The sequence below is a fragment of the Heloderma suspectum genome, chromosome 15 (genome assembly GCF_057233095.1).
Source record: "Heloderma suspectum isolate Gila_16-S chromosome 15, 16-S_ref, whole genome shotgun sequence".
In the NCBI taxonomy this organism is placed as follows: Eukaryota; Metazoa; Chordata; class Lepidosauria; order Squamata; family Helodermatidae; genus Heloderma; species Heloderma suspectum.
The window spans coordinates 22,457,912-22,485,112 of NC_139472.1; the positions used below are offsets into that span (position 1 = coordinate 22,457,912).

Sequence of the window (27,201 nt, forward strand, 5' to 3'; positions counted from 1 at the left end):
TAGGGAAGGATGACCTACAGCATCTCCAGGAAGCCAGGTGGCCTTTGCCAAGAGCCCTCTCAAGACGCAGCTGCTTCTCAAACAACTCTTAGGGTGCTGTCCTATGCACAGAAAAAAGTCCTGCAACTCCCAGCATTCCCTAGCCAGCACTGTGCCCCACATTGCTTCCATCTAGAAAAGGGAAATCCAGGTGCCCCCACAGGCAAGCATGTACCACAAGCCTGGCCATTTTCACAGAAAGAGAGGAAGAGCCAGCATCAAAACTGTTGCAGGCTCAAAAACTGATCTGATGGGCAAGACCAAGAGTGATGAAACAGCAAGGGAGCATTGTTCTGCACGCACACAACGGCCATGCTACCGCACCATGGGACCCAAAAGAATACCAAGGGAGTATATGCCAAATATTTAATTTTAAAGTAAAAAAAAAAATACACAAATATCATGACACGAGAGTGAATCAGCATTGAGCCATCAGCCACGAACACCGTAGCTGCTCCCCAACAGAAGGTCCCCCACGATCAGGCGAAATCATCGGAACTGAACCAGTCCCCGCAGATGAGGATTTAAGAAGGGGCTCAGAGCCGCTTATGCGCTCTCCTCTTGAGATGCTTTTTCATTTTCAACTTCCCAGCACCTGAAATGTCATAGTTATACTCTGACGTGACGTACGGTATCTCTCCTTCAATCCCCATCTGGGAAAAAAGGGGGAGGCAAAATGAAATGGAACAGTGTTCTAGAAAACTCTGCTTCCCCCACCCGCTGCCCCACCAAACCCCCAAGATAAATGCCACCAGATGACTCACCGTGAATTTTTTAAGAAATCAAGTACACATTCATATACCTGACCTCTCATAAAAGGAAATGGGGCAGTGAATATTGCACACTGGCCCAGTTCACATGTAACGACTACCCATGGGTTGCTTAAACCATGGGTAGTTGTGTCCATGCAGGAACAAGCAAGTGAGCTACTTCTCACTCACCCACTTCTGCTTTGCAAAACAACATAGGAGCACGCTGGCTAATCAGGAAATATGAGGGGGGACAGAAACCAGCTTAAAGGGCTTTGCCCGTCCTTGCCTTGGCTGATCAGGGACAGTGAGGGGCAGGCAAAGCCAGCTACTTGCTCCTCTGTTGTCCTGAGTTGGCAGCAGCAGACTCTGAGTGAAGGGGCTAAACAAGAAGCAAGGTAATGCAACAGGGAAAGGTCAAAGCACAGGCAAGCAGTCAGATACTTGAGGTCAGGCTAAGGCAGGAGTGGTCGAGATAGCAGGCAGAGGTCAAAACACAGTGAGTCAGTCAGATACGTTACGCAGTTCAGAAGCAGAGTCTAGAAGGAGTCCAAGGGTCAGTAGCACGGAGCATCAATCACAGGGCAAAGTCCGGGAGGCAAGGCAGAAAACATGGGAGCGGAAGGAACAGCGTTGTTTCCAGTACTGGCTAGGCAGATACTGAAGGCTTTTAACTCCAGAGCATGCTAAGCCCTACCCAGGACTCTGCTGCAGCACATCAGAGCTCTCTGGACAGAGCCCTACTCATGAGAAGTCACTTTCTGCTGAGGAGTCCATCCTTGCAGGGCCCTGCTGATTTGCCTCTTAGGGCGACAACGCTCTCTGGCACTGGGGGGTCGCTCAGCTTCCCTTGCTGAAGCAGAACTCCCCTCTTCCTGTGGGGATAGAGCAGTGGTCCTCCCCCCAGAGGGCTCAGGCTCCCCCAAGTCTCCTGATATAGATGGTTCCATGGTATCATTCGTATTTGGGAGCTCTAGCTCCTTGGCAGAGGAGGAGGCGTCCTCCAGCAGGGGCATGACGGCTGTCCCCTTTCCTGATCAGCAAAAGCAAGGCTGGAGTGAAGCTGGCTCCCGACTGAGCCACCAGCACAAAGAGAACTCCGTGAGCTAGCTGCTCAGTCAGAAGCTGGACTGGGCCCTCTCTGCTCGTCGGCCAACTGGCACGGATCAGCTGAGGATTGGAGGGGCCCCAGTTTTCATCCCCACTCAGGGAGATTTAAACCTTCCCCCCAACACGCCATGATGGGGATGAAAATGCCACCCGCTCCCTCAGCTGATCTGCATGGATCACCTAAGGAGGGGGTGGGTCTGGGAAGGGCGTCTGTATGAGGGAGTGGAAATGAGGAAAGATTGCAACACTTGGGACCGTTAAGCTTAGAAAAAAGGCGAGAAAGACATGGCAGAGATGCATAAAACAATGCCTGGTATGGAAAAAGTGGAGAGGGGATGTTTTCATTCCTCTCCAGTTATAATACTAGCACCCAGCTGGGTCGTCCCATGAAGCTGATTGGTGGGGGATTCAGGACAGACAAAATGAAGCCCTTCTTTACACAGCGGAAGCTATGGAATTCACTACCGCAAGATGTGGCGATGGCCATCAACATGGATGGCTTTAAAAGGGGATTAAACACATTCATGGAGAATAAAGCTATCAATGGCTACTAGTTGTGACAGCTACAGGCTACCTGCAGGATCAGAGGCAGTGTGCCTCTGCATACCAGTTGCTGGGGAACACCAGTGGAGGGGAAGGGGGTGTGCTGTTGCCCTCATGTCTTGCCTGTGGGCTTCCAGCTGGCCACTTCCAGCTGACCTCCCAGACAGACAAAAGACCCCCCTTCTTTCTCTTACACACACACGCGCCATTCTCTTAGAACCTAAGGAAAGCCATGCTGGATTTGACCAAAAGCCTGTCTAGAGAACAGAATGCCTGACTAGACAGGCTTTTGGTCGAATCCAGCATGGCTCTCCTTAGGTTCTAAGAGAATGGTGTGTGTGTGTGTAAGAGAAAGAAGGGGGGTCTTTTGTCTGTCTGGGAGGTGGTGGTGGTGGGTTCTTTGTTTACCTGGGAGGTACGTGTGGTGCCTGCCCAGAATAGCTCTGTCTACTGTCAGTGTGTGGCCTTCAACATCCCAGCTGAAAATGGTTCCCCACCCCTGGGTTAGTTTCTTTGCCACCCCCCCCCCCCCGAATAGCCCACAAATGGGCAGCCTGCAGCCAACATGTGGCTCTTGGCTGCTCTCTGTGAAGCCTGAGGTCCCCCCCAGCTCCCCACTGGTCAGCCATCAGCTGGGGGAGGGGAAAAGCAAACAACTATCTGGACCGGGATTGCTGGGGGGGGGGGGGGGTGAAATTAACCCCAATGATCCTGATCCAGATTTTTTAGAGGGGGGGGGGAGAAGAGGCTTTAAACTCCCTTCCCCTGATCTCAGTGGGCAAGGAGGTTTAAATCTCTCCATCCCTGTGCACTGAGATATGGGTGAGACTCTGTGTGTGTGTATCTCTATATGTGCTTGTGTATGTATGCAGGGTGCTCAGGCCCTTCTGGCTGGGTGACCAGCCAGATGGGCGATTAATCAATTTAATAAATAAATAAATCTGAGTTGATGGCATGCCCCACACTGTGCATCACTCAGACCCACTGTTAATACCAGAGCATATCAGCTATTTGCTGCCAGATGACACACACAGCCCATAGGCTGGAGTCTAAAAATAAAGCCACCCTGTCCCTTATTATTTCCAGCACCTACACATCCCACTTAGCCTTACTTGGTTGAGGAAGATGCAATTAGGAATGGGAATATTTCCAATAAGTAAACAATTCACTAGCCGCAAGTTCTCTGGAGCTACTGGGGTCAAAATGTAGTAAAGCTTTTTATCCATGTCCACTCCCCGGACAATTCCTGTAAAAAAAAATTAAAGGAGCGGGGGGACATATAAAGCATCATCCTTGAGTTTTCCTGAACCAGTTAGCAAAGTGGCACAATTAAGGACATTTTAGTAAAGTTTGTGAATATATCTACCGTACCCTTAGGGCTAAGAAGAAATCATGACAAGATGGTGGACAACGCGGTTAGATTTTTAATGGCTGGTCCCATTATCTTAGCTGGGTTTTATCTGCTACTGTTGGTTTTTACTGCTCATTTTTATTATATATGTAATTTTGTTTTGAAATTATGCAAGCTGCCCCAAGCAATACAAATTTTCCGGATATCAATTTTCACGAACACCTAAGTCTTTGGAGCACTGTCCGGAAGACTGCATGAGCCGGATGGTGGTGGCCAGTCGACAGAGTTTGGGAAGAGAGGGATCTGCCCTGTACCATTCAGCCCAGGGTTGCCTGCTCTGACTAACACTGGCAATCAGCCGAAGTCTCCCACCTCACCTGCTAGCGGATCCTTTTAACCGAAGACCTGGGACCTTCTGCCTGCAAAACAACGGCTCAGTCACTGAGCTAATGTCTCTCCCTTGACCAGGTACATAGACCTGAGACCTGCTGAGAGTTGGTTGGCAAATTTAATTAAAGCTAATATTCTTCATCTGAACTAATTACTCATTATCTGTGAGAAACGCAAGTCAATATGTATCACATGAAGTGGTACTAAGAGCTACATCGCCACAACCCCTTGAGTGATGGAAGTTCAGTTCATGGCAATCTGTTTCCAAGCCTTCAAGGGAGAGAGCTCAACCACTTCCAATAACTAGATCCCCTGGGGAATAGATACGCACTTAAGGACTGGGGAGGTTGAACAGAGAGATCCAAAGGGAGCAAAGATCCATTGCCAGGGTCTTTGCAGCCAAAGATCCTTGCAATCCTATCTGTAGGCAAGAATCCCATAGACAGGGGCTCACAAATGTACTTGCCTGCTTGCTGCTGGCAAGAGCCCTTCCCTTCTCTGGAGCCTGGAGAAAGGCAAGTACGCTCTCTCACCTCATGCTGTGAGGTCCTATTGCTTTCTAAACCTCTCTAAGGCTTAGTTCAGCTGGGACAAGACCTGACCCCTCCCTGCTCATTGGCAAGGAAGGCAAGAACTGGCCCCTGAAGTGGTGCTGTCCCTTGCAATGCCTCCAGCGCTCAGTGTGACATTGCAGACTGGTGAAGAGCCCTGGATTGCGCACACTACCAAGGCCAGTCAAAGTCTGAGGAACCCCTGTCCACAGATATTCTTTCTTCTGAACTGCTCCCAGCTGAAAGGGCATATATGCACGCTAGGGCCGACTGCTCTCATTTTACAAAAGAAATATGGATCTAGAATGAAGCAGAAAGATGCAACGACACGTGCCAGCCACTCACCAAAGCCCAGGCAGTCGCAGATTGGCGTCTGTGTCAACAACACCGGCCCATCAGCCTTACAAGGGACCTCGTCTGGCACCTGGCAGAGGGCAACCCAGCTGGCATTGGCAGAGTACAAGATGTGGGCAGGAGCAACGTCAGCATGGATAACCCTGACGGCAACAGCATTGAAGGGTACCTAGGAAACCAATACAAGAGCATGAACTCAGCCAGTCATTGAGCTTCATTCAAGGGATCCATATTCCCAGAGGCCAGGCCTGTTCATGACTGTTTGGCACAACAGCCACGAATGGGATCTCCACTTGCTTTTGGACAGAATATCTCCAGCTGCCAAGTGCTGGGGACAATCACAGGGATTGTGGAGGAGAGGGAAGAGCTCAGCCACAGAGCTTGGCCTGCGCAAGGTACCAGGTTGATCCCTGGCATCGTCAATTCTACAAGTTCAAAAGGATTTCAAGTAGGAGGTCTGGGAAAGACCTTTGCTGGAATCCTCAGAGACGGGCTCCCAAAACAGGAGGGCTAGATGGACCAAGGGTCTGACCCCACAAGGCAGCTTTATGAGACACCCTGGAATTCTTGGTTTAGGTAGGCCTGGAGACAACTCTGCCTCCTGACTGATTCAACAAGCCCACTGTTACTACAATCCACCCCGATGTTCTGTAACGATCACAAGCACAGCATTTACCTGATAGGGTACCAGGCTGTGTAGAGAAAGCACCGATTCCGTGTCTGGAAGCTGCAACTGACTCAAGTACCCCAAGACTGCCATGTCCCGTAGGATACTGCTATGTGTTCGCCTAGAGGGCCGAGAGAGAACTATCAGAAAACGGCTGGAGAGCCCCCAGCAAGCACATGCTCTGTCTGGGCTGGCCTTAAACACATATAGAAGCCAGCACTCTCGGAAAGCCTTCAGGACAGACAGACAAACTTCCTGTTAATCCAGCCTTGCAAACAGCAGCTTTCTTGGGCATCTGCAGCACCTAGCAATCACCAGAAACATTTGCAAACTGTCTGCTTCAAATTGCTCATCTACACCAAATTAATAATTTAAGTACATGCTAGCAGGCAGGCTACTAAAATATTTTGTGGGCTAGTAACTTCTTACAAATTTATTTGTAAGGCCATGTTGTTCTTCTTCGCCATCACCACCACCACTTTGTTGCCCCGCATTTATACCTCTATGTCAAGGGAGCCATGTGGGCCAGCCGCCTGCCTTCCCCACACTGCCAAAGTCAAGACAAGAGTCCAGAGCCATGTGGGAGGGCGCAATGAGATACTGGTGGAGCTGAGTCACAGGCCCTCCGACCAGCATTTGAGCCTGTTCTGGAATCAATGAAGTAATGTGAAGGCTGCTGTCAGATGCCTCCTTCCGCCACCGCTGAGATAATATTGGGAGGGCCCTAAAGCTAGTCATGGGTCGGGGGTGGGGAGAGATTTCAGTGGCTCAGCCTGGCCAAAGACCTCATGGAATGGAATTAAGTGTCAACATTTGTATTTTTGTCTTTTAAAATATCACTGGATGTTTTGTAAGTTTCAATGAATACATTATCCATCTGTTCAAAGTTTTACTTTTAGTCTGGATGTCTGGCCTTTGGTTTTGACTACCGTGAAGAACTAGAACTAGGAAGATATTTTCACCAGTCCCTTATCTGTGCGAGATTTGAAACAAACTCAAAATAAAAAAAATAGAAAACAGAAATATTCATGCTTTTTGAGGAGACTCCTTGGGGCACAGACCTGTCTTTTCTTGTTTAAGTGTGCTGTAAAGCACGGTGTACATTGATGGTGAAGATGATGAAGATTTCTGCTCAAGGTATCAGAAACATAAGGCAAAACATCTCTTCTGCAGTGCTTCTAACTGGAACTCTATGCTGGGGATTCACAGCTGGAGGGCTTGAGGCTAACTCTGGGTCCCCCAGTTGTCAAGACGTGTGTGCAGAAGGAGTGCTGGCCAGAGCAACAAGGACTTCCTGGCAGTCCTCAAAGGGGAGTGGAGAGAAAAGACCAAACACGCCATCCTCTCATCCTTCAGCCACCCTCCTGTAACACTACTGGCTGCCCAGGGCCTCATACCAATGAAATATATGATTTTGTAACACACATATGTCCAACCTTTCTGTTTCATTTAAAGCAGCTAACAAAATGCATACAAATACAGATAAAACCAAATACCATAGAAAAGCAAATCGTAACACAAGTAACTAAAAGAGCAGAGAAAAATCCCAAAATAGCACCATCAAATAAGCAAGGAACTGAGCAGCTTCAAGCCAATTCCTTACCCCTCACTCCAAATGCTCTCGTCTTATTATTAATCTTTGTAAACCATTCTGGGAGCCCTCGGATAAAAATGCTTTAAACAAAACAAACAAGCAAACAGGTCCTTATATAGAGCCAGAAAGCTGGAGTGAGGTGGTCAGGCAAGCATCCTGGGAAAGAAAGATCCAAAGCTTGTATGCTGTGGGTGCTAGGAAACCCAGGGAACTGATGTAGATTTTGGAGCAGGATGGCAGAGGCTGTAAGAATACAATTAGCCAATATCATTTGCTCGACAGAATGACAGAATTCCTTGCAAAATAGACACTACCAGACAGACAAGGAGGAACGCAGGGAGAGGGTCAAGGCTTCCCAGTAAGTAGTGGCGATGAGATATGGTACACTGGAGATGCAGGCAAGGCTTTTGAAATTTCAGTCTTCCTGTTCTCTCCCCAACTCCATTACTCGATGCTTACCCATTGCCAGCAACCCCTGCTCCTGGGAACTGTGGCTGGACACACAACAGTTTATGCCCAGAATGTGGTGGGTGGAAGTCTCCTTGGCTCTTGCACTGCTCTAAGTCCTCCATCCCACTCATCAGACTCCTGCATTTGGGAGGTGCTTTGCCTCTTGTATGCAGACCAGCAGTGCAATGGATATACTCGGAGGAAAGCAAAGGCATGTCCTTGAAGTCTTCTGCGCTGATCTGGACAACGTGACTGGGTGTCAGCAGTCGAATGATGTCAATCAGAAGGAGCAATCCAGCACCTTTGAGCCAGGGGAGGAAACAAGAGGATGTTTTTGAAGAAGGAAGGAATTAGGGCTATGGGCACTCTGCAGAGGGACAGCCAGTCCTCAGGATCCCCACTTGTATGGCGAGCAAGAGCGCAAAGTTGTAGCCTCTACAGCTGGTGTGTAGCAGGAGGAGAAATGGGAAAAGCTTTGGAGGGCACCAAAGCCCTATCTCCCCCAGCTACCCGGTATCTTATTCAGCCATTTCTCTGGTTTGGGGGATTTCAGCAGCCCTTGTCTAAATGCTCATTGGCCTATTAACCTTGTCTAAATTCATGGCCATAACAACTAGAAACTTGCTCTTTTTTAAAAAGAATGAATGAAAAACCATTTTGCCCAGAAGCTGAATGTGCCACCAAATATCACATTCCGCACTCCCATGGAATCACAGTGCACATACAGCTCTGGGCATTAGTCATTCATTCATTACATTACATTTCTATATTTCTCCATAGCCAAAGCTCTCTGGGCAGTTTACAAATATTAAAATCCAAAAAATACAATATGATACCATAATATAGAACCATTAACATACTTAAATATAAATACAAGTTTAAACAATCAACAATAAAAATCCCAGGACCTATTCAAAAGCCTTATCATGCTGTCAAATGCTTAGGAGGGGTTTGGGTTTTTTTACATGTCTATACCGCCCAATAGCTGAAACACTCTGGGCAGTTCACAAAAATTAAAACAACAAAGTACAAAAAAGTCCTACCTTGGTGCCAAAAAGATGACAATGCTGGCACCAGGCCGACCGCACTGGGGAGAGCTTTCCACAACTGGGGGCCACCACCAAGCAGGCCCTCTCCCTTGTTGCCATCCTCCAAACCTCCCTTGGAGAAGGGCCTCAGATGATAATCATAGTATATGGGTAAGTTCATACCAGAAGAGGCTGCCCATGAGGTACTGCAGTCTCAAACCATATAAGACTTTATAGGTCAAAACCAGCACCTTGAATTCAGTTTGGAAACGTACAGGTAGCCAGTGCAAGAGGGCCAGAATTGGTGTTATATGCTCAGATTTTCTGCTTCCTGATATCAATCTGGTTGCCACATTTTGGACAAGCTGCAGCTTCTGAACAGTCTTCGAGGGCAGCCCCACATAGAGTGCATTGCCGTAATCTAACCTGGATATTAATAGAGCATAGACTACTGAAGCCAGGTTAAGGGCATACCTGGGCCGCCAACAAAAGCTGGTAAAAGGCACTCCATGCCACTGAGACCACTTGAGCCTCAAGTGACAATGATGGCTTAGGGAGAACCTATGTGTAGTTCCTTCTTCCCTACTCGCACTTCTTCAATCTTTCCATGTGCCATTCCTTGCCAAAAACTTTGGATGTTCTATGGAAATCTGAAACTTGGGACCAGAATTATGTGAATATACTTAACTGATATACGCACGTCTCTTATTGGTTGGGCAGGGACAGTCTCATACTCTCTCTCTCTCATTCCACACAAGCACAGAAAACTGTGTATTCTACAATTCTACACAAGCATGGAAAATACAAAGTTTGGTATTGCTTGCTTTGCTCGTGAGCAGAGAGTTCAGCAACCTCTGCTTTCATTTCAAGCATCTTTCTAGCCTCTCTGTATACCTGTGCTATTTCTACAGCCTTCTATCAAATTTAGAGACATCTCCAGTGCCAGCAGTTGGGGCAGAGAATCAAGGCTTTAGTGGCCATAGGTACTAGAAGCAGAATAAGTTCAGTAAAAGAAGCAAGAAAGACATGAATGTACATAACTTAAACAGAGTGAAGAATTCTACTTTCCTTGGTGTAGAATTTGGATTTTTCCATGACTCGCAAAGACCCTGAAATGCTCTTCTCCTTCCCTTAGATTGGCTACACAGCCAGCTGATCAGCAGCCTCAGAAACACCTGGAGTGCAACACCTGCACATACATGTCTCGGGCTGCCTCTCCTTTAACCAGGGACAGCCAAAGAGATCAGGTAAAAGCTGGAGAGATGATCCTCAGTGATTCTACCACATTGATTCAACCACATCACTACAGCCCAACCAAAGGCACTGAATCTCGCACCAACCTCTGTGAAAGGCAAGGGGGAATGGCTGCCCACACTCAAAACCCACTTTTCTAGCCTCTGGGGTCAATATAATATCCCATCCTTTTGTTCAGTTGGTCCCACAGCAGCAAGGCATAGAATAAAACTCTCTGTAGAAAAAGTACTGACTTCTGGGGATCGTACCTTGCACCCATCCCATTGTGTTGACAACCAGAGGAACATCTCTCTCGTAGGCGCTGAACACGTACTTCAGTGTGTCAATGTACCTTTCAGTATCCTGTTCACAACTGGTTTCCCCAAAGTATGCCATTTTGCGTGGTCTACGTTGGTGAGTAAATGGTGGACCTAAAAAGAAGAACAGGCCAGAGGGAAGTGCAAGTATTAAAAGAAGTTGCATTGAAAAAGTATTGGGGGCAAAATACTTCGCCTTTCACCACCACCCACCCCTTAAAGTAACTGGCTTTTCTCCAAGGACTCTAACTCCAATAACAAAACAGTCCTTCCCCTGGCTTTGCTTTGATCCTTTTGGAAAGGCACATGCTCCACAAGGAGCTTGTGATGACATGGTATTCTGCTTTGTTCCTTAATTGTATATTTTAATGTTTGTTTGCTTGATTGATGTGTTCTAACACATCCTTTCTCCTAAAGGCCAGGGTAAGCAAGGGGGGGGGGGAGAGTTAGAATGCTTGGATTTAAATGGTGTCTCCTGATTGGCTGTGGCTTTTTCAGATGGGGGGAAGACAGGACAAGAGGCACTTGGTTTTCTTTGGGGGGGAGACAGGGGTTGGCCTTCTGAGGGATAGGATTAGGGCGAGTGGGCTCTAGCTCTGGGGTGGTTAGATTCCCCTGGGAGGTGGAGGGAGGCAAATTTACTGTTTTGATGTCTTGTTATTAGAAAGGGTAGAGTAGGTGAGGAATTAATAAAAATTTGAAACAAGAATTGTACCACATAAAACTCAAACTGCACTGAAACATCTTATACTATGTAAATAGAGTTTCATTTTTAATTTCTTCTCTCAAACCACGCCGTTCTCGGTATCATTTGTTACCAGTAAATGGGTTAAATGGAACTATGAAAGAAATAGGCCAAAGTCTAGGAATCTACACCCACACACACACCCAGAAACTGAAGGTTCTCTCCTCACGAGGAGGAAGGTGGTGGCAACGTCCTAATAAAGCGGTTACTTAGGTTATAGTTGATGTATTCCTTCCGCACACACTCACCCTAAGGTATTACCTCAAGGAGGAGGGTGAGAGAATACAGAGGTACCGAGGTTCTGGAGCCAGAATCAGTACTTGGTGTTGTCAAAATATTTATGAGCAGTGGTGATGTTATAATAATCACGGGTGGGGGAAGGCTGAGAAGGTGCTCAGCGGTGCAATCCGTGTTTAAAAGTGTGGCATGCATGTTTAAAGGTGTGCGATCCGTGTCTAAAACTGTGGAATCGGTAGCAATACACACAAAACAGAAAACGAGAATAAAAGAAAACCCCATAGAGAAAAAGTATTTCAGTGTGTGAAGCAAGCAGGTTGAAATTTGACACTTTTTACACGGTTACCTCACAAAGATGGAAACCTTGCTATGTGGAAAGAGGATTTAGTGGAGCAGTGCCAGAGAATCCCCTTTGAGGGAAAGACTGTGGATGAACTAAAATTTTGTTAATCATCCATAATGTAGTGGTGCTGGTGAGGTAACAGCAGAAATAATGCCCTCTCACAGTCCTGAATTTTTATCCTTTTAGTGTGAGAAATGGCAGGCTGAGATGTTACAAAGAAAAAAGGATAACAGAAATAGAGCTTTTAAAATTACAAAAAAAAAGTTCTGGAACTGGGGAGAATTAAAGAAAGAGGAAAGGATAGAGGATTCCAACAAATTCGAAAAGAAAAAGATAGGACTTTGGAACTGAACATATACCATTACAAAGATTTGAACACGCAGGTGAACAGCAAAGAAAAGATAGGGAGGAAAATAAACCCCCTGAAGTTACACTGAAGGATTTCTCAACCTATGAAGTAGGTGGGGATACTCAAGTGTTTTTTACAACATTTGAAAAATCAGCCAAGTTATGGCAGATTGATATGGCTGGTTTTGGGAAGTTTTACCAAGGCTTATCAAAGCAGAGCTCTCGGAGGTGTACACTAGTTTCACATATGAGGAACCAGCAGATTATGCCACCTACAAATATACAGTTTATCAACAGTTTTGTTTCGGGCCAGAATTTTTCCATAAAAGGTTAAGAAATAGCCCTGTCAGTTCCTCAGAGTCTTTTATAGAGTATTTGTATAAACTGACAGATATGTTTGAGCAGTGGATGCAAAGTGTAAGCCGCAACTGACAAAGAATTAAGAGAAATAATTCTTCTCCACAATTGTTGTTTCAGCTGTCTTCCAAATTAAGAATTTTGGTCAGTGACAGAAAACCAGACAGTCTCAAGGAAGCTGCTTCATTACAGATCAATTTGTGGCTAATAGGGGTGGAGCAATTTATGGGAGATTTGGAAAAGAACCCAGTAATAGATTTCCCATTAAACCAGCCCTTGAATTCAAAAAGCTTGTTGACAAAAGTAAAGCACAGAATACTCCACCAAGTTCTGAGGTAAAATCTTCAGTTAAACCATTATCTGGCCACGGTGACACATGCCTTGGTTACACCTTGTTTGGATTACTACAACGCGCTCTACGTGGGGCTGCTTATGAAGTGTTCGGAAACTGCAGCTGGTCCAAAGAGCTGTTAAAATGCTGTTTTAAAATGCTGTTTTAATGTTTTTAATATCATTTTAATTGTATTGTTGTTTAATTATATTTTAACTTTTGTACATTTTCATATGTTTTAATTGTATATGTTTTAATGTTTGTAAGCCGCCTTGTGTCCCAGTACTGGGAAAAAGGCAGGGTATAAATATCATCATTATTATTTGGGTACACCGATAAGACGTGTTACCCATGTGGACAGGTGGGGCACCTCAGCTGGCACTGCCCTAGGGCCGGGGAATCAAATCCTCAGGCAGCCAATGTAAGGCAGCCATCTGCATGCGGGATCACCCAAGGAAGACTGGCCTGCTTTACAATGCCATGTCTACCGATGGCAGAATGTACAAGGCCTTGATAATAATTTGAAGGAAACAGTCACTGTGAATGGGAGAAGGTATTTAGCATTACTAGATACAGGTGGGGACATCTCCCTCATACGTGGTGATACGGTGGATAAAGAGACAATGGTCTCTCAAGGCACACTCTCCATCAAAGATGTGAGAGGAAAAATAACCAAAATCCCTCTCATGGAAGTGAATATTAAACGGAGAGGAAATGAAGGTGTTTTTTCTGTGGGTATTAATCCTTCTCCGTCAAGAGTCAGTTATTTTGGGAAGAGATGCAATGGGCTCTGGGAAAGACCTCTATATTGTCACTAGACAGAAAAGGGTTGAGGACGATATTATGAAGCCTGAAACTGCTCAGTCGGTTGAGGCCAAGGGGGAGGATAACAGGGACTGAAATTCTGGCGCTAGAATCAGTACTTGGTGTTGTCAAAATATTTAGGAGGAGGGGTGATGTTATAATAATCACAGGTGGGGGAAAGGTAATAGGTCACAGAGCTCCTCTAACACCCAAGATCAGGACAGACAGAATAGGTGACCAAACATTTCCCACCCTTTGGCAAACACCTTCAAAGAACATACCTAGGAGTGGTTCTGTCACATTAATTAGGGAAATGCACCCAGGGGGCGTGAATTCTGGCTGCCCCAGATCACACTCCAAGAATTCAATGCAGGGAAGGCTACAATTTTTAAAAAATAAAAAAGAGAAGCAAGTGTTATGAGGATGCCTTCATCTGCCATCAAAAGAAAACCCAACCTGAAGCTAAAGCAAATTCTGGTTCCCTGAAGCAAAGACAGCAGCCTTGCCCTCTGTCAGCAACCAGGATGCTTCATCATCAGAAAGTATCATTCCGAAGCTCAGCCTTTGCTTCCCACTCTCCTGTCTTTTAACAGCAGATGTGTATGCATACAGCCATTACTAACAGGAAAAGTGCAGAACGAAAACTTGTTTCCTGAGAAACCGGCGCAGTTCTCATCCCAGATCTCATCTCTATGCTTCCATTTCCCTGCCTTAACCTCTTGATGTACAACAGGGTTTGCAATATTCTCCAAAACACATCAATTAATGCAAGCACTGAAGGTCAAAATTCAACCCATTCAGCTTAGCTTGTTTATTAACATTTTATCAAATACTTTAAAGAAATAAATTCACATTAAGTAGTAAAGCTGCAAAACCTGAAGCTGAGAGACTATCTTGGCAAGAAGACACAAAAGCCAGACAGAGATCAGAGAGCTGTGAGTCCATGCTGGAGAGATTAAATGGCACCCACAAACCCCGGCCCCAGGGAAAACAGGGAAGGAGTTGAGAGTAACAGAATGTGTCATCTCAAACAACCACAGCTGGCGTGATCTGCTGTGAATCTCACAAGTCACTCACCGGTTCAGCAAAAGATTAATCAGGTATCTGTTAAAAGTTGACTTGCCAACACTTTTGGGGCCACAAACTAAGACAACAGGGCAGCCTTCATCCTCCTCTGGAAAGTAAACACAATGGGGTTATCCCTGTGAAGTTACAATTACCTAAATCCTTGTAGGAAGCAAACGTGCACATGTGCATACACAGGTAAGTAATTGGCATGGCTACATAAAACCTTACAGAGGCTAGCATAACTACATCACCTTCAATATAACAGATAGGCCAAGTCAAAAGACCCTCCCACCAGAATCGGAGAAAAGAGTTTGACCCAGGTTCTTCTCTGTGGACATGGCACTGCTCCAGCGGCATCATTTCTACAGGATATGTCTCCAGACACACGTTTTGCTTCATTTAGGTTTCTCCTCCGCTTCACAACAGCTTGGATTTGTTTTAAGCTTGCATACCTTGGCATGCTTTGATCAGCTCCTCAATGGCTGAAAGCATACTTTCCGACAGGAGGAGGCCATTCCCTGGATCCAACCTCCCAATGCCAGTGGAAGCAAGCACTGCATCTTCTGGGGTGAAACAGGGAACCTTTTGTCTCTAGGGATAAAAAAGCATTTATGAGGAGGAGCAACAAAGGACAGACTCCAAGGGAAGCCTTGCTGCAGTTTGAACAGTATTAGTTGCATTGTGCAGATCAATCCAGTTGTAAAGCATCTATACCAAGGATTCAGAACCTCTTTCTGCCCAAGGGCCAAATTCCATTTTGGAAAAGCTCTTGGGGGCCACATTCCAGTGGTGGGTGGGCCAAAAAATAGCGTATTTTAGCTTCAAGCTCTGCCTGTCAGTAAGCCTTAGGAGAGGCATTTTGACCTTTTAGAAAGGGGGGGGGACTGCACAAAAGCCGGGGGGGGAGCCCAATTATCTCCCCTCTTGGGTAGACAGAAGACTCCCTTGAATGTCCTCACTGGACAGGGAGGCACCAACGGACAAACACTTTCCTCAGGCGTATCAGGCTCAGGCCTCATAAAGTTTTATAGGTTAGCACTTGTGCCTGGAATTGTACTTTAAAGCAAATGAGCAAGCAAGATTAGATAAATATGCAGTTAAGTAAAGGTTAAGAGACAGCTAATATCAATGGGTATTTAGAACCTCCATGTTCAGAGACAGCATTCCTCTGGGCTACCAACAGCTCGGCCACTGCAGCCTCAAATGTAAGCTCGTACCTGCTAGCTATAGATGACAAGGAATTCTACACAGGCAAAAGAGCGGGCTGGTGGATGAGGAGGAGGGACGAGTGCGCCATCCCTCGTCTGGGCTGTCAGGAAGAACGCCCTTTCGTTTGCACTCACAATAGAAATACAAAGGGGCAAAGCTCTTCATGTGTCCTCTACCAGGCTAGTAAAGTTGGTTTTGAATGCTAGAAAGGTCTGTGGGCTTATTTACAACGCTGGGCTATTATCCTGTTTGTGGGCTTCCCAACGGTCTCCCTCTGACCACAATGGGAAAAAGGAAGTTGGATAAGGGGGATCTTTGGCTGGTCCAACAGAGCCCTTTTTATGTCCAGAGCAGGTCAGCCTCAGATAGTGTTTAGTTGTGTTACTGTTACACACCTAAAAAGCAAAGATATTCATCTGCAACAAAGAGTAAAATTCAGGTTTATGACTAGGACACCTTCAAAAGCCAAACATCCAGGAAATGTAACACAAAAGAAGCCCTGATCTCAATAGCAGCTATGGGGGGCAGAAAATTTTCTATTACATATGTTCATTAATAACAATGAATTTATGCCAATTGCAAATAAAATATTAGGCAAACCTGGAAGTTTCAAAGGTGTAATTAATATTGTTCAGTTTATTATCCCTAGTAGCAAGTACGTGAGAGGGAGTATTTATAAGATTTTTAACCTGCCTTTCAGGGTGCACCACCCTCACAAGGTGGTTTACAATATTATAAAGCCATGAACACAGAAATTACATTGGCGCATTCCAGAGCCACCTGGAATCTGTTTTTACATCTTAAAGTCACCAAAATGTGAACAGGCAGAAGGTAGATTGAACTCACTTTTGCTCTGAAAATATGAGAGAGACTTGAGTGGCTGAGAATGAACCTTGTCACAGGTGTATCCAGATGTTCCAACAAAACTATGGAACTTTGGGGAACAAAGTTTTTCATCAGTTTGCATCTTGCTTCTGAAATGACAAAGGATGAAGCCATAAGTCGTAAATCAAGTTGAAAATAGATACAAGCACTTGGCCTCTTGTTCAAGCCTTGCAATCCTTCAGGGTCACCGGCTAGGGTCACCCTCCCGGCAGTAGTCCTGCACAGTCTCAGGCAGGTCTTCCCCAATCCTAGAAACCCTCACATTTCTGCCTGACCCTCATCTAAGGAGTTCAGGCCAGCATTCAATGGCCTCCATATACACTCAGTGGTATTCTCACAATTATCTTCCCCTAACCTGATGCCCATCAGAGGGGTTGGACTGCAACTCCCATCATTCCCAAGGCGATGCTGGCTGGGACTGATGGGAGTTGCTATCCAACCCCTCTGGAGGACACCAGGCTGGGGAATTTCTGTCAGCCAGTGGTCAAGCTTTTTCAGCAAAGTTTGGAACCTTCTTCTGGAAGACGTTAGGGAGGCACCAAACATTGCTATGTTTTTGAGAAGGCTTTTGTAAAATAAGGACTTAATTTTTCTGTGGATGCTTTGTGTTGTATGCAATTTAATGCAATTCATAAATTGTTTATTTGTGTGTATGCTGTGCTTCTTTTAGGATAAATTGACTTGAGTTTGTGGAAAAGAGATGGAAAAATATTTCAATAAATAAGTAAAAACCACACCAGAAGTAGGTTAGGCTGAGAGATAGCAATGAGCTGCAGGTCACCTAGCAGGCTTCACAGCTGACACAGGGGATATGAATCCAAGACTACTCAGTCCAATTCCAGCCACTACACCATAGTGGCTCTCACTTCCTTCATCACTTCAAAGTACATCCCTTATGGAAGTTCCATCAAATGCAACTTTTGCAAAGCTTATTTTCCTCTATGACCCAGTTCACACGTCATAGTAGTGCAGATTTTTAAAAAAAAATTATTTATTTTTAAATCTGAGTTATTGTGAACGAATGAGTGTGTTGGTGGCCAGTTGCTCCCACTCCAAGTGGAAGCAGCTAAACAAACCAGGGTTTAATCCTGCATTCCAAATCTCTTGGGAGAGAGACAAACCAGTTCCTGGTTCGCACATCACCAACAACAACCCAGGGACAGAGCATTCCTGGGTTGTTCAGCCACTCCTACTCGCAGCAGGAATGATCAAGGAGCATGAACACACTAGCTTGTTCATGACAACCCAGGATTTAAACCTTGGGTTGTTATTATGTACGAACAAGGTCTATATAACCTTGCTAGCTGGTGAACATTAGTGGCCCTGCAATGCTCAAGTCTGCGAATTCCCTAGCATCCAATGGACCCATATTAACTCCAGATAACCCCTACCGGGTCTGGTTCATTTTGTCTGGATGGAATTAGAATAGCAACATAATACCAGAGTTCCAGCAAAAGGCTACAGGCCAGAGTCATGCCCATGGACAGGCTAATGTTCAAAGTTATCTGTTCTTCTCACACACATGCACACACACTCCAAAAGCATTTCAAGGGATTTGTCTGGGCCTATACACACGCACACACTAGACAGCCACCAAACCCTCCTTTTTTCACAGTCCAGTCCCCATGAGGCACAGCTCTGTGTAACATGACCACACATTATGTCCCTTTCCACACACCCCTCAGCACTCTCCCACAAAGAGCCTTCAGTGTGGTGGCCCCCTTTCTTTGGAACTCCCTGCCCCTGGAGGTCAGGTAGGCACCAACACTGTGTTGTTTCCAGTGCCTCCTGAAAACAGCACTGTTCCAGGAGGCATTCCTTAACTGAGCAACCACCATTTTTATTGGCATTCTGTTTTTAAAAAGCATAATTTTGATATGGCATTTTAATCTTTTTATTCTTTTACTATTTTACCTTTTATGTTCACCACTCCAAAATCTGTTTTAGATAAGGTGCTTGCTTGCTTTATTTACTTACTTACTTATTTATTTAAGGGAGGAATTCCTGTTCAGCCAACTCCAATGTCTACTTACCTTGGGGCACAAGGTGTGCTCGGAGGATGGATCTGGCCTCTGTTTTCATCTCCTTCTCAGATTTTTCTGGCTCCTTATATGCTGTTGCTTCAATGGTGAGGGCACAATGAGAGTGGGGGGAAAAGAGATTGTAGGGGGGCTGATCTGGAACAATGGTGAACCCAAACACTCGCACAGAGCCATACAGGCACGTCAGGCAACATTTACCAGTGAATGTCAGCGTCTGTGGAAGAACAAGAGAAACCAGGTTGGGGCATGAGAAAGCTGCAAAATGCTACCTTCATCACACTTATCTGAGCCCAATCCACCACGAGTGCTCATCATTCAAGGGCACCTCAAAAACAACCTGGGTGCCCACAAAATCCTATATAGGTTTTGTCAAAACCTGCTTGTTCTTCAATCCCTCCTTTGAAAGGGTAGCAGGCTTTATCTGGACCCAGGGTTGTCATTCATGCCGCAAAGCTATACTGACTCCACTGCAGTCTACATGAAGCAACTCCTGAAGGCGTTTGAGAGCCTTCAGCTAATACAAAACACAGCAGCCTCTGTCTTGGTAGGAGAGGATTATCAATGGCCTGGTTCACACATAACACTAACCTATGGTTTATTTAACTCAAGGTTTGTCTCTTTACCCAGGGTTTGTCTGGAGGATGATCAAACAATCCCTAGGTTGTTTGTCTCCCTCCTCCTCCTCCCTCTCCCTCCCTGTACCTCAAATGCCTTTGCAGTGCTGTTGTACTGGTATGTGGAACAGCTAGGTTTTTGGGATCACTCTTGCCCGTTGCCTCTGTGGCCTGGCAAAACAACCCATGAACAACCCACAGTTCTAGATTCACACTTAATGACAACCTACGGTTTAAACCAAAGCGGTGGGTAGAAAGTAGCTCTCCAGATCTTTTGGACTTCAGCTCCCAGCATTCCTGACCACTGGCCATGTTGGTAGGGGCTTCTGGTAGTTGAAATCCCAAACACCTACCTACTGCCCACCCTGTTTTAAACAACCCAGAGCTCACAACTCAATAAGCCACCACAGGTTTTCTTACTGGGTTGTTCATGGTAAGCAAACCATAGTTTCATAGAATCATAGAATAGTAGGGTTGGAAGGGGCCTACAAGGCCATCGAGTCCAACCCCCTGCTCAATGCAGGAATCCAAGTCAGAGCATCCCTGACAGATGGCTGTCCAGCCTCGTCTTGAACGCCTCCAGTGTGGGAGAGCCCACCACCTCCCTAGGTAATTGGTTCCATTGTCAAATTGCTCTTACAGTCAGGAAGTTTTTCCTGATGTTCAGCCAGAATCTGGCTTCCTGTCACTTGAGCCCATTATTCTGTGTCCTGCACTCTGGGATGATCGAGAAGAGATCCTGGCCTTCCTCTCTGTGACAACCTTTCAAGGACTTGAAGAGTGCTATCCTATCTCCCCTCAGTCTTCTCTTCTCAAGGCTAAACATGCCCAGTTCTTTCAGTCTCTCTTCATAGGGCTTTGTTTTCAGTCCCCCGATCATCTTTGTTGCCCTCCTCTGAACCCTCTCCAGTTTGTCTGCATCCTTCTTCAAGTGTGGTGCCCAGAACTGGACACAGTACTCCAGATGAGGCCTAACCAGTGCTGAGTAGAGGGCAACTAGTACTTCTCGGGGTTTGGAAGCGATGCTTCTATGAATCAGCCCAAAAGAGCATTTGCCTTTTTTGCAGCCACATCACATTGTCGGTTCATATTCAGCTTGTGATCGACAACAATTCCAAGATCCTTCTCGCTTGCAGTGTTGTTGAGCCACGTATCCCCCATCTTGTAACTGTGTATTTGGTTTCTTTTTCCTAGGTGCAGAACTTGGCATTTATCCCTATTAAATGTCATTCCGTTGTTTTCTGCCCAGCGCTCCAGTCTATCCAGATCACTTTGAATTTTGTTTCTGTCTTCCAAAGTATTAGCTATCCCGCCCAATTTTGTGTCATCTGCAAATGTGATCAGCATTCCCTGCACCTCCTCCTCCAAGTCATTCATAAAAATGTTGAAAAGCACTGAGCCCAGGACTGAGCCCTGCGGTACCCCGCTCATTACCTCTCCCCAGTTGGAGAAGGTCCCATTGATAAGCACTCTTTGAGTCCGATTCTGTGGATCCACATCCGATTCTGTGGATCCACCGGATCGTTGTTTCATCTAGCCCACTTTGAGCTAGTTTGCTCATCAGGTGATCATGGGGCACTTTGTCAAAAGCTTTGCTGAAGTTGAGGTATATGATGTCTACAGCATTCCCACGGTCCACAAGGGAGGTTACTTGATCAAAAAATGAGATCAGATTCGTCTGGCAGGAATTGTTTTTGACAAATCCATGTTGGCTTTGAGTCATCACTGCATTGTTTTCAAGGTGCTTCCAGATGGATTCCTTTATCAGCTGCTCCAGAATTTTCCCAGGGATTGATGTCAGACTGACTGGTCTGTAGTTCCCAGGTTCCTCCTTTTTACCCTTTTTGAAGATAGGGACCACATTAGCCCTCCTCCAATCATCTGGCACTTCCCCCGTCCTCCATGATTGCTCAAAGAGAATAGACAACAGTTCTGAGAGTTCTTCTGCCAGTTCCTTTATGACTCTAGGATGCAGTTCATCTAGCCCTGGAGATTTGAACTCATTCAAAGTCATTAGGTGTTCCTTGACCATATGCCTATCGATCTCAAGCTGCAATCCTGCCCCTTCAGCCTGTACTTCGCCTTTGCCAGGAGGGTCATAGACCCTCTTTTGGGAGAAGACTGAGCCAAAGTAGGAATTGAGTACCTCTGCCTTTTCTTTGTCATCTGTTATCGTTTTGCCATCCTTATTTAATAGATGAACCACCATTTCTTTCCTCTGCCTTTTACTATGCACGTAGCTGAAGAAAGCCTTTTTGTTGTTTTTAGCATTCCTCACTAACCTCAGCTCGTTCTCAGCTTTGGCCTTCCTGACACCATCCCTGCAATTCTGTGCTACCTGCCTGTACTCTTCCTTTGTTGCTTGGCCTTCTTTCCACTTCCTATATGTGTCCTTTTTTGTTTTCAGGTCATCCCTAAGCTTTTTGTGAAGCCACACTGGCTTCTTCTGTTGCCTTCCACCTTTTCTTCTTGTTGGAATTGCTTGTGATTGTGCCTTGAGAATTTCCTTTTTTAAAAGCTCCCACCCATCTTGGACTCCTTTTCTCGTTAGCGTCGCTTGCCATGGGACCTTACTGATCATTGTTCTGAGTTTATGAAAATCAACTTTCCTCAAATCCAGGATACGCGTTTGACTACACTCGGCTTTTGCTTCCCTTAGAAACAAGAACTCGAGTACAACATGGTCACTTTCCCCCAGAGTTCCTGTAACTGCTACTTTATCCACTAAGTCATCTCTGTTGGTTAGGATCAAGTCAAGGATAGCCGATCCTCTAGTTCCTTCCTCTACTTTCTGTAGGAGGAAGTTATCCAACACACAAGTCAGGAATTTCCTGGAGGGGCCATGTTTTGCAGAATTTGTCTCCCAACAAATACTGGGGAAACTTAAGTCCCCCATTACTACTACATCATGCTTCCTTAAAACATTGGCTATTTGCTTTTCAAAAGTTTCATCCTCGTCTTCTCCTTGGTTGGGTGGCCGGTAGTAGACTCCGACCACCAGGTTCCTTTTATTCTTTGCTCCATTTATTTTGATCCAGATGCTCTCCAGATGTTATCACAGCTGTATTAGCACATCACAACAATCCATAATTCACCAACCATTATGCATGAACCAGTTCAATTTCCCATTCCCAGCCTCCCCACCCCAATGCACTGGTTCCCCTCTCTCTCCCAGTAGTGCAGGAGGAGGCAGAAGATAAATCTCCAGATGTTTTGGAGGGAGACAGGAGCAGGCAACGGGAACATCAGGGGCTGCTCCAGTTGCACTGCCTCCACCCCTGGGAGTTGGGAGGAGAAGCAGGGCCATCCCATTAGCCCTGCTCACAATCTACTTCATTCTTTTCCTCTTCCCTCTCATCCCTTTTTTCCTTGCGTGCCGTGTCTTTTCCAGCAGTGGGCAGGGGCTGGTTGTTGTTGTTGTTGTGCTGACTGATTGGAAGCCAAGATGGGAGCCTTTAGGTACTGTTACATTAGGAAATATTCCCAGAATATTTCAATAAATAAGTATTCCTCTGCCGGCATGACCAATAGGCAGGGATGCTCGGAGTTGAAAACAACTGGAGAGGTACTTTCTGCCCACCCCCTACACTCTGCCCCCCAGGTTTGCATAGCCACGCCCACGTTAGCATAGCCCCGCCCACCTGTCCCTGAGACAAAAGCAGGGCGGCGCAGCCTTCTGAGGCCTCGGCGGCCGCCAGCAGCCCCTCGGCCGGCCCCTCGCCCTCAGCCGCCGCCGCCGCCTCCTGCTCCTGCCGCTGGGGTGGAGGCGCGACCAGCCCGGCGGCGACGAAAGAGGCGGCGAAGTCCCGCCAGGCGTCGCCGCCGCCAGCCTCCCGCTTGGCCCGTGCTCCGCCCGCGGGGCCGCCCTTGGCGTGGCGCGGAGGCCGGGCCAGGGGGGCCAGCTGGCTCCGCGCCGCCGCCGCCCGCCGACGGGGCCGCCAGCGGCGGTGGTTGGCCATCAAGGGCGCCTCGTCTCCACAGCGACCGCAGCAGGCCCGGCCGACCTCTCGCGAGACTCGCTACGAAGCCTCGCGAGGCGAGGGGAAAGGAGGCGAAGGGCCAGGGCATAGAGAAGGAGGGAGGTAGAGCGGCGCACTCCGCGGAGCCTGAGCTTCCGGCTTGAGTCGTATCCGCCGTGGCGTAGAAAGGCCTCGCAGAGATAAGAAAAAGCAAGAGAGGCCCATTCCTGAAAGTTCATGCTCGCAGAGTCCTTTTTGCGCAGTACAAGGGGAATGAAAGCGCCCATGGAAACCGTGCAGGCAGACGCCCAAGTCCAGCCGCCCCGCAACTGGCGCCCTCCAGATGTTGCAGGAGTGGTGGAAGTTGCCGGCCAACACATCTGGAGGGCGACAGGTTGGGGGAGGCTGACCCAGGTTTTGCCATGTCTGCAGTGGGGCGCCGGTAGCGGCACTGCCGGGCTTCAGAGAAGAGGCCGGGGCAAATGGGTGCTCAAGAGAGCCACGGCCGTATTGCCGTCCCGCACGGCAGAAACAACAGCAACGCCCTGATTTTTGTGAACCACCCGGAGAGCTTTGGCTATTGGGCAATATAGGCATGGAAGGAGCAGCATTCCTGCTCTTTTTTATCCGAGTCTTAGTTCATGTGGAAAAACAAATATAGTTTGAACATTTTTAAAAAATAGCCCTGTAAATGCACATTTCAGTGTTGATGCAGGATACTGTCCCCACGTTGCAGATTATGGGAGAAGAGGCTGGGTGAGGTTGGCTTGTGACAGCCTTGAAATGTAGTCCAGTTAAGTTGAGTCTGAGAGAGTAGTATGCAACGACCCTACAATTTAGGCTGCAATCCTAGTCCATTTACTGGGAAATAAACCTCATTGAACTTAACGGGACTTACTTCTGAGTAAACATGCATAGGATTACACTGCTAGTCCAGTGTTACTATTGCAGGTTAGAAGTAGAGCTGATGATGGTTTGGATTTCTAGCCAAATATCCCCCATGGAAAAAAAACTCACATTGCAGCAAAGATCAGTCTGGTTCAATTGCCCCCTCAGATCCCCTCCCAGCTGAAACCTGATGCTGAGCTGCATGCGGAAGACTTGTGCTCCATTGACTTGCACACAGTCGTGTTGCGCTCTTAACCGAGTGACCCTAGAACAACTTCCCCATTCAGATGCCCTCCAGATGGGTTGGACTACAACTCCCAGCATCCCCCAGCTAGCCATTATTGCGGAAGGAGAACATAACATAAGAAGAGCCATGCTGGTTCAGATCAAAGGCCGATCTCATCCAAGATTCTGTTCACACAGTGGCCAGCCAGATGCCCCAATGGGAAATGCACAAGCACAAATACACAAGCATCATGGCTGGATGTGAGGCCCAAGGAAGCAGAATGCAGCACAAGCACTTGAGGCAGGTCAGGTAAAGTAGAGTTACAACAAGTAAAGTGGAGGCACATCAGGGGAAGAAGAGTCAAAGCAGGTTATGGTTGCAACAGACAAGCCAGGAGCTGTCAGGACATGGATACTTTAATCAAGGTGCTGGACAAATCATGTGGATCCCAGCATGGCCGAGCCTCTCAGTAACAGAGTTCTTCTCTTCATGCCCCGCTTATGGGTTTCCCAGGGGCATCTGGCTGTCCGCTGTTGGATGAATGGCTCCACTTTGGTCTGATCCAGCAGGGCTCTTCTTATGTGCAGCAGAACAACAGCTTGCTTTAGGACAAATGTATTATAACAGATAAAGCAAGAGGTTAAAAAGGAGAATGAAAATAAATAGATGAAACAGAAACCAGCCCCGGCCCTAAAGCGTGTTTGGAAACATGAGGCAATTCCTATTGTAGCCCTCTTCGCATCTGCTATACTTCGAATTTATCCAAGCAGCCACAAGGAGACACTGTTGTGCCACATCAGCAAAATGCCCTTCTGAACACTATGACTTGGTTCACTGGATGAAACAACCCATAGTTTGTTAACCAATGGGTTGTTTGGGAGCAAGTTAACATGCTGGCTCCTGACCTCCAGTGTGTTAAACAACCCAGGGACACCCCATCCCTGGGTTGTTTTCTGTGACATCCAAATCTGGAACTCTGGGTTGTTGAGGGAGAAGCAACTCAGAGTTATAACCTGGAAGGGGGCAACCGGTCAGGAGCAACCCCATTTGCTCGCTTCCAAACAACACACTGTTCACAAGTTTTGAGTGGTTTCATTCTGCAAACCAGGCCTATACCATAACAGAGGTAGACTCTTTCTCAGGCTCAGGCCAGAATGTCTGAGAAAGCAGCAGCGCACTGCAGACACTGAGGCTCTGCCTCGTTACTTGATCTGAGCACCGACTCAAGTGAGCAGCAGAAAGAGAGAGATGGGGGGGTTTTTTTTTTGACATTGACTGTAAACATATCTCAGCCTGTGAGCCTGGAATCCAGAAACTGACCAGAGGGAAGTAGCAGCCAGCACAGTTATTTTGCTTTGTGGGGACCCCCAAGAGTCCCTCACCATTTTTTAGTTCCCATGGTGGAAGGGTGGGGTTGGAAGAGTTGGCAGCCTACTCTGGACTTGGAAATGGCTATTTATGCAAGGCCTGGTCAAACCGGCAATTTAACATTGACTGGTTGCCTAAATGTGGCAATTCGCCTGATCAGTGCCAAGAAACCACAGGCCCCGGGGGCTCACATCCACCCCCTTGAATTGCACAGGAGCAGAGTTGGTGGAGGCTGCCTGTGGCATCTCTGTATGTGCCACTGCTCTGGCTTTGCCTCCCAAGGGGGACATGATCAAGGTGGATCAAATGCTGCATGGAGCAGAGACTGTGGGGAGACGGTTTGCTCCCTCTCATAAGATTAGAGCTCCAGGTCACCCGATGAATCTGCTTAGCAGGAAATGCAGGACACACCCAGGGAAGGACTTGATGCCCCGTGAGTGGCATTCGCTGCCAGAAGATGGAGGAATGGCCGCCCGCTTTGATGGTTTTAAAAAGGTGGTTGCACAAATGCATGGAGGAGTGGTTACTAGTCAGGAGGGCTATAAGGAACCTCCGAGTTCAGAGTCAAAGGGTCAGACCAGATGTGCTTGTGTTTACTAAACAGACCTCATTTGGCCCAGTAGACCACAGAATACCTGTTCCTGGGAAGTCACAACATGGGGCGGGGGGATGGCGGGAGGACGTGGCTTTCCAGAGGCCTCTGGTGGGTTGCTGTGGGAAGCCGGATGCTGGGTGCAATGCACCGCTGCTCTGAGCCAGAAGTCCAGTTCAAACCTGTGATGCTCCAAGCGCCTTCGCCTTCTGTGACAGCATTGGCTCAACGGTCACTTGGCCAGAGGTTCTGCCCTCTGCCATTTTCTCTCATTGTGGGAAGGGGGGAGAGGGGCAGAGAGATGCCTTGTAGGATGTAAGTAGGATTTCTGGACGGTTTCTGCTTCCTTAGCCACGAGCGTTCTGCTCAGTCCCAGGGGACCTCCTCCCTCCCAGCCAGGGAATCTGCCCAGGTTAGATGCTTCCAGAGAGACAGTGTCCCTTTTACTTCATGGGCATTTTTGGCATCCAGTGATGGGCGGGTCTTTTCTGGGCTGATCTGTGCTCCCCACTTCCCTGAGCAGTGAGAGGTTTTAAGGGCCATGTTAGCAAAGCCTGGTGTTCTTTGGGGGAGAGCGGGACCTGGAGAAGTATGGTCTTTCTGCAGTATCTCTTCCTTTTTCACCAAGAGGGAAAGAAGTTCCCCGCCGAGGCAGAAGGGCGCCAGAGAGCGAGTCAGGCCAGCCCTCCAATGGCTCCCCGCAGCTGCCTCCAGCTTGAAACCCCCATCTTCCCCCCTCCCTCAGAGCTGCAACTGCTTCCTCCCCTGCCCCCCCTGCAGTGTGTGTGCTAAGCCCCCAGCCTGTTGGT

The 27,201-nt window shown here is 47.2% G+C and overlaps 1 protein-coding gene across 1 annotated transcript; it reads right to left on the reverse strand.

Moving 5' to 3' along the window:
• Nucleotides 1–388: 388 nt before the first annotated feature.
• NOL9 (nucleolar protein 9) lies at nucleotides 389–23,347 on the reverse strand. The gene is made up of 12 exons (XM_084822016.1): nucleotides 23,001–23,347; nucleotides 18,737–18,959; nucleotides 16,665–16,792; nucleotides 15,062–15,200; nucleotides 14,619–14,715; nucleotides 13,823–13,920; nucleotides 10,329–10,490; nucleotides 7,808–8,099; nucleotides 5,764–5,875; nucleotides 5,079–5,256; nucleotides 3,554–3,687; nucleotides 389–692 (listed from the first exon to the last, which is right to left on the reverse strand). The coding sequence occupies exons 1-12, from the start codon at nucleotides 23,316–23,318 to the stop codon at nucleotides 576–578; spliced, it is 1,998 nt and encodes a 665-aa protein (XP_084678142.1). The 5' UTR covers nucleotides 23,319–23,347; the 3' UTR covers nucleotides 389–575.
• Nucleotides 23,348–27,201: the final 3,854 nt, after the last annotated feature.

What these genes read in the sequence shown, in the direction of transcription:
- NOL9 (XM_084822016.1), bottom strand. Translation starts at nt 23,318, where the DNA reads ATGGCCAACCACCGCCGCTGGCGGCCCCGTCGGCGGGCGGCGGCGGCG. An exon ending in TGCTTTTGTCTCAGGGACAG is followed by an intron (nt 18,960 to 23,000) that starts GTGGGCGGGGCT and finishes GTTCTTCCACAG; the next exon opens with ACGCTGACATTCACTGGTAA. An exon ending in GCAGGGGTTGCTGGCAATGG is followed by an intron (nt 5,876 to 7,807) that starts GTAAGCATCGAG and finishes TCGGCCCTCTAG; the next exon opens with GCGAACACATAGCAGTATCC.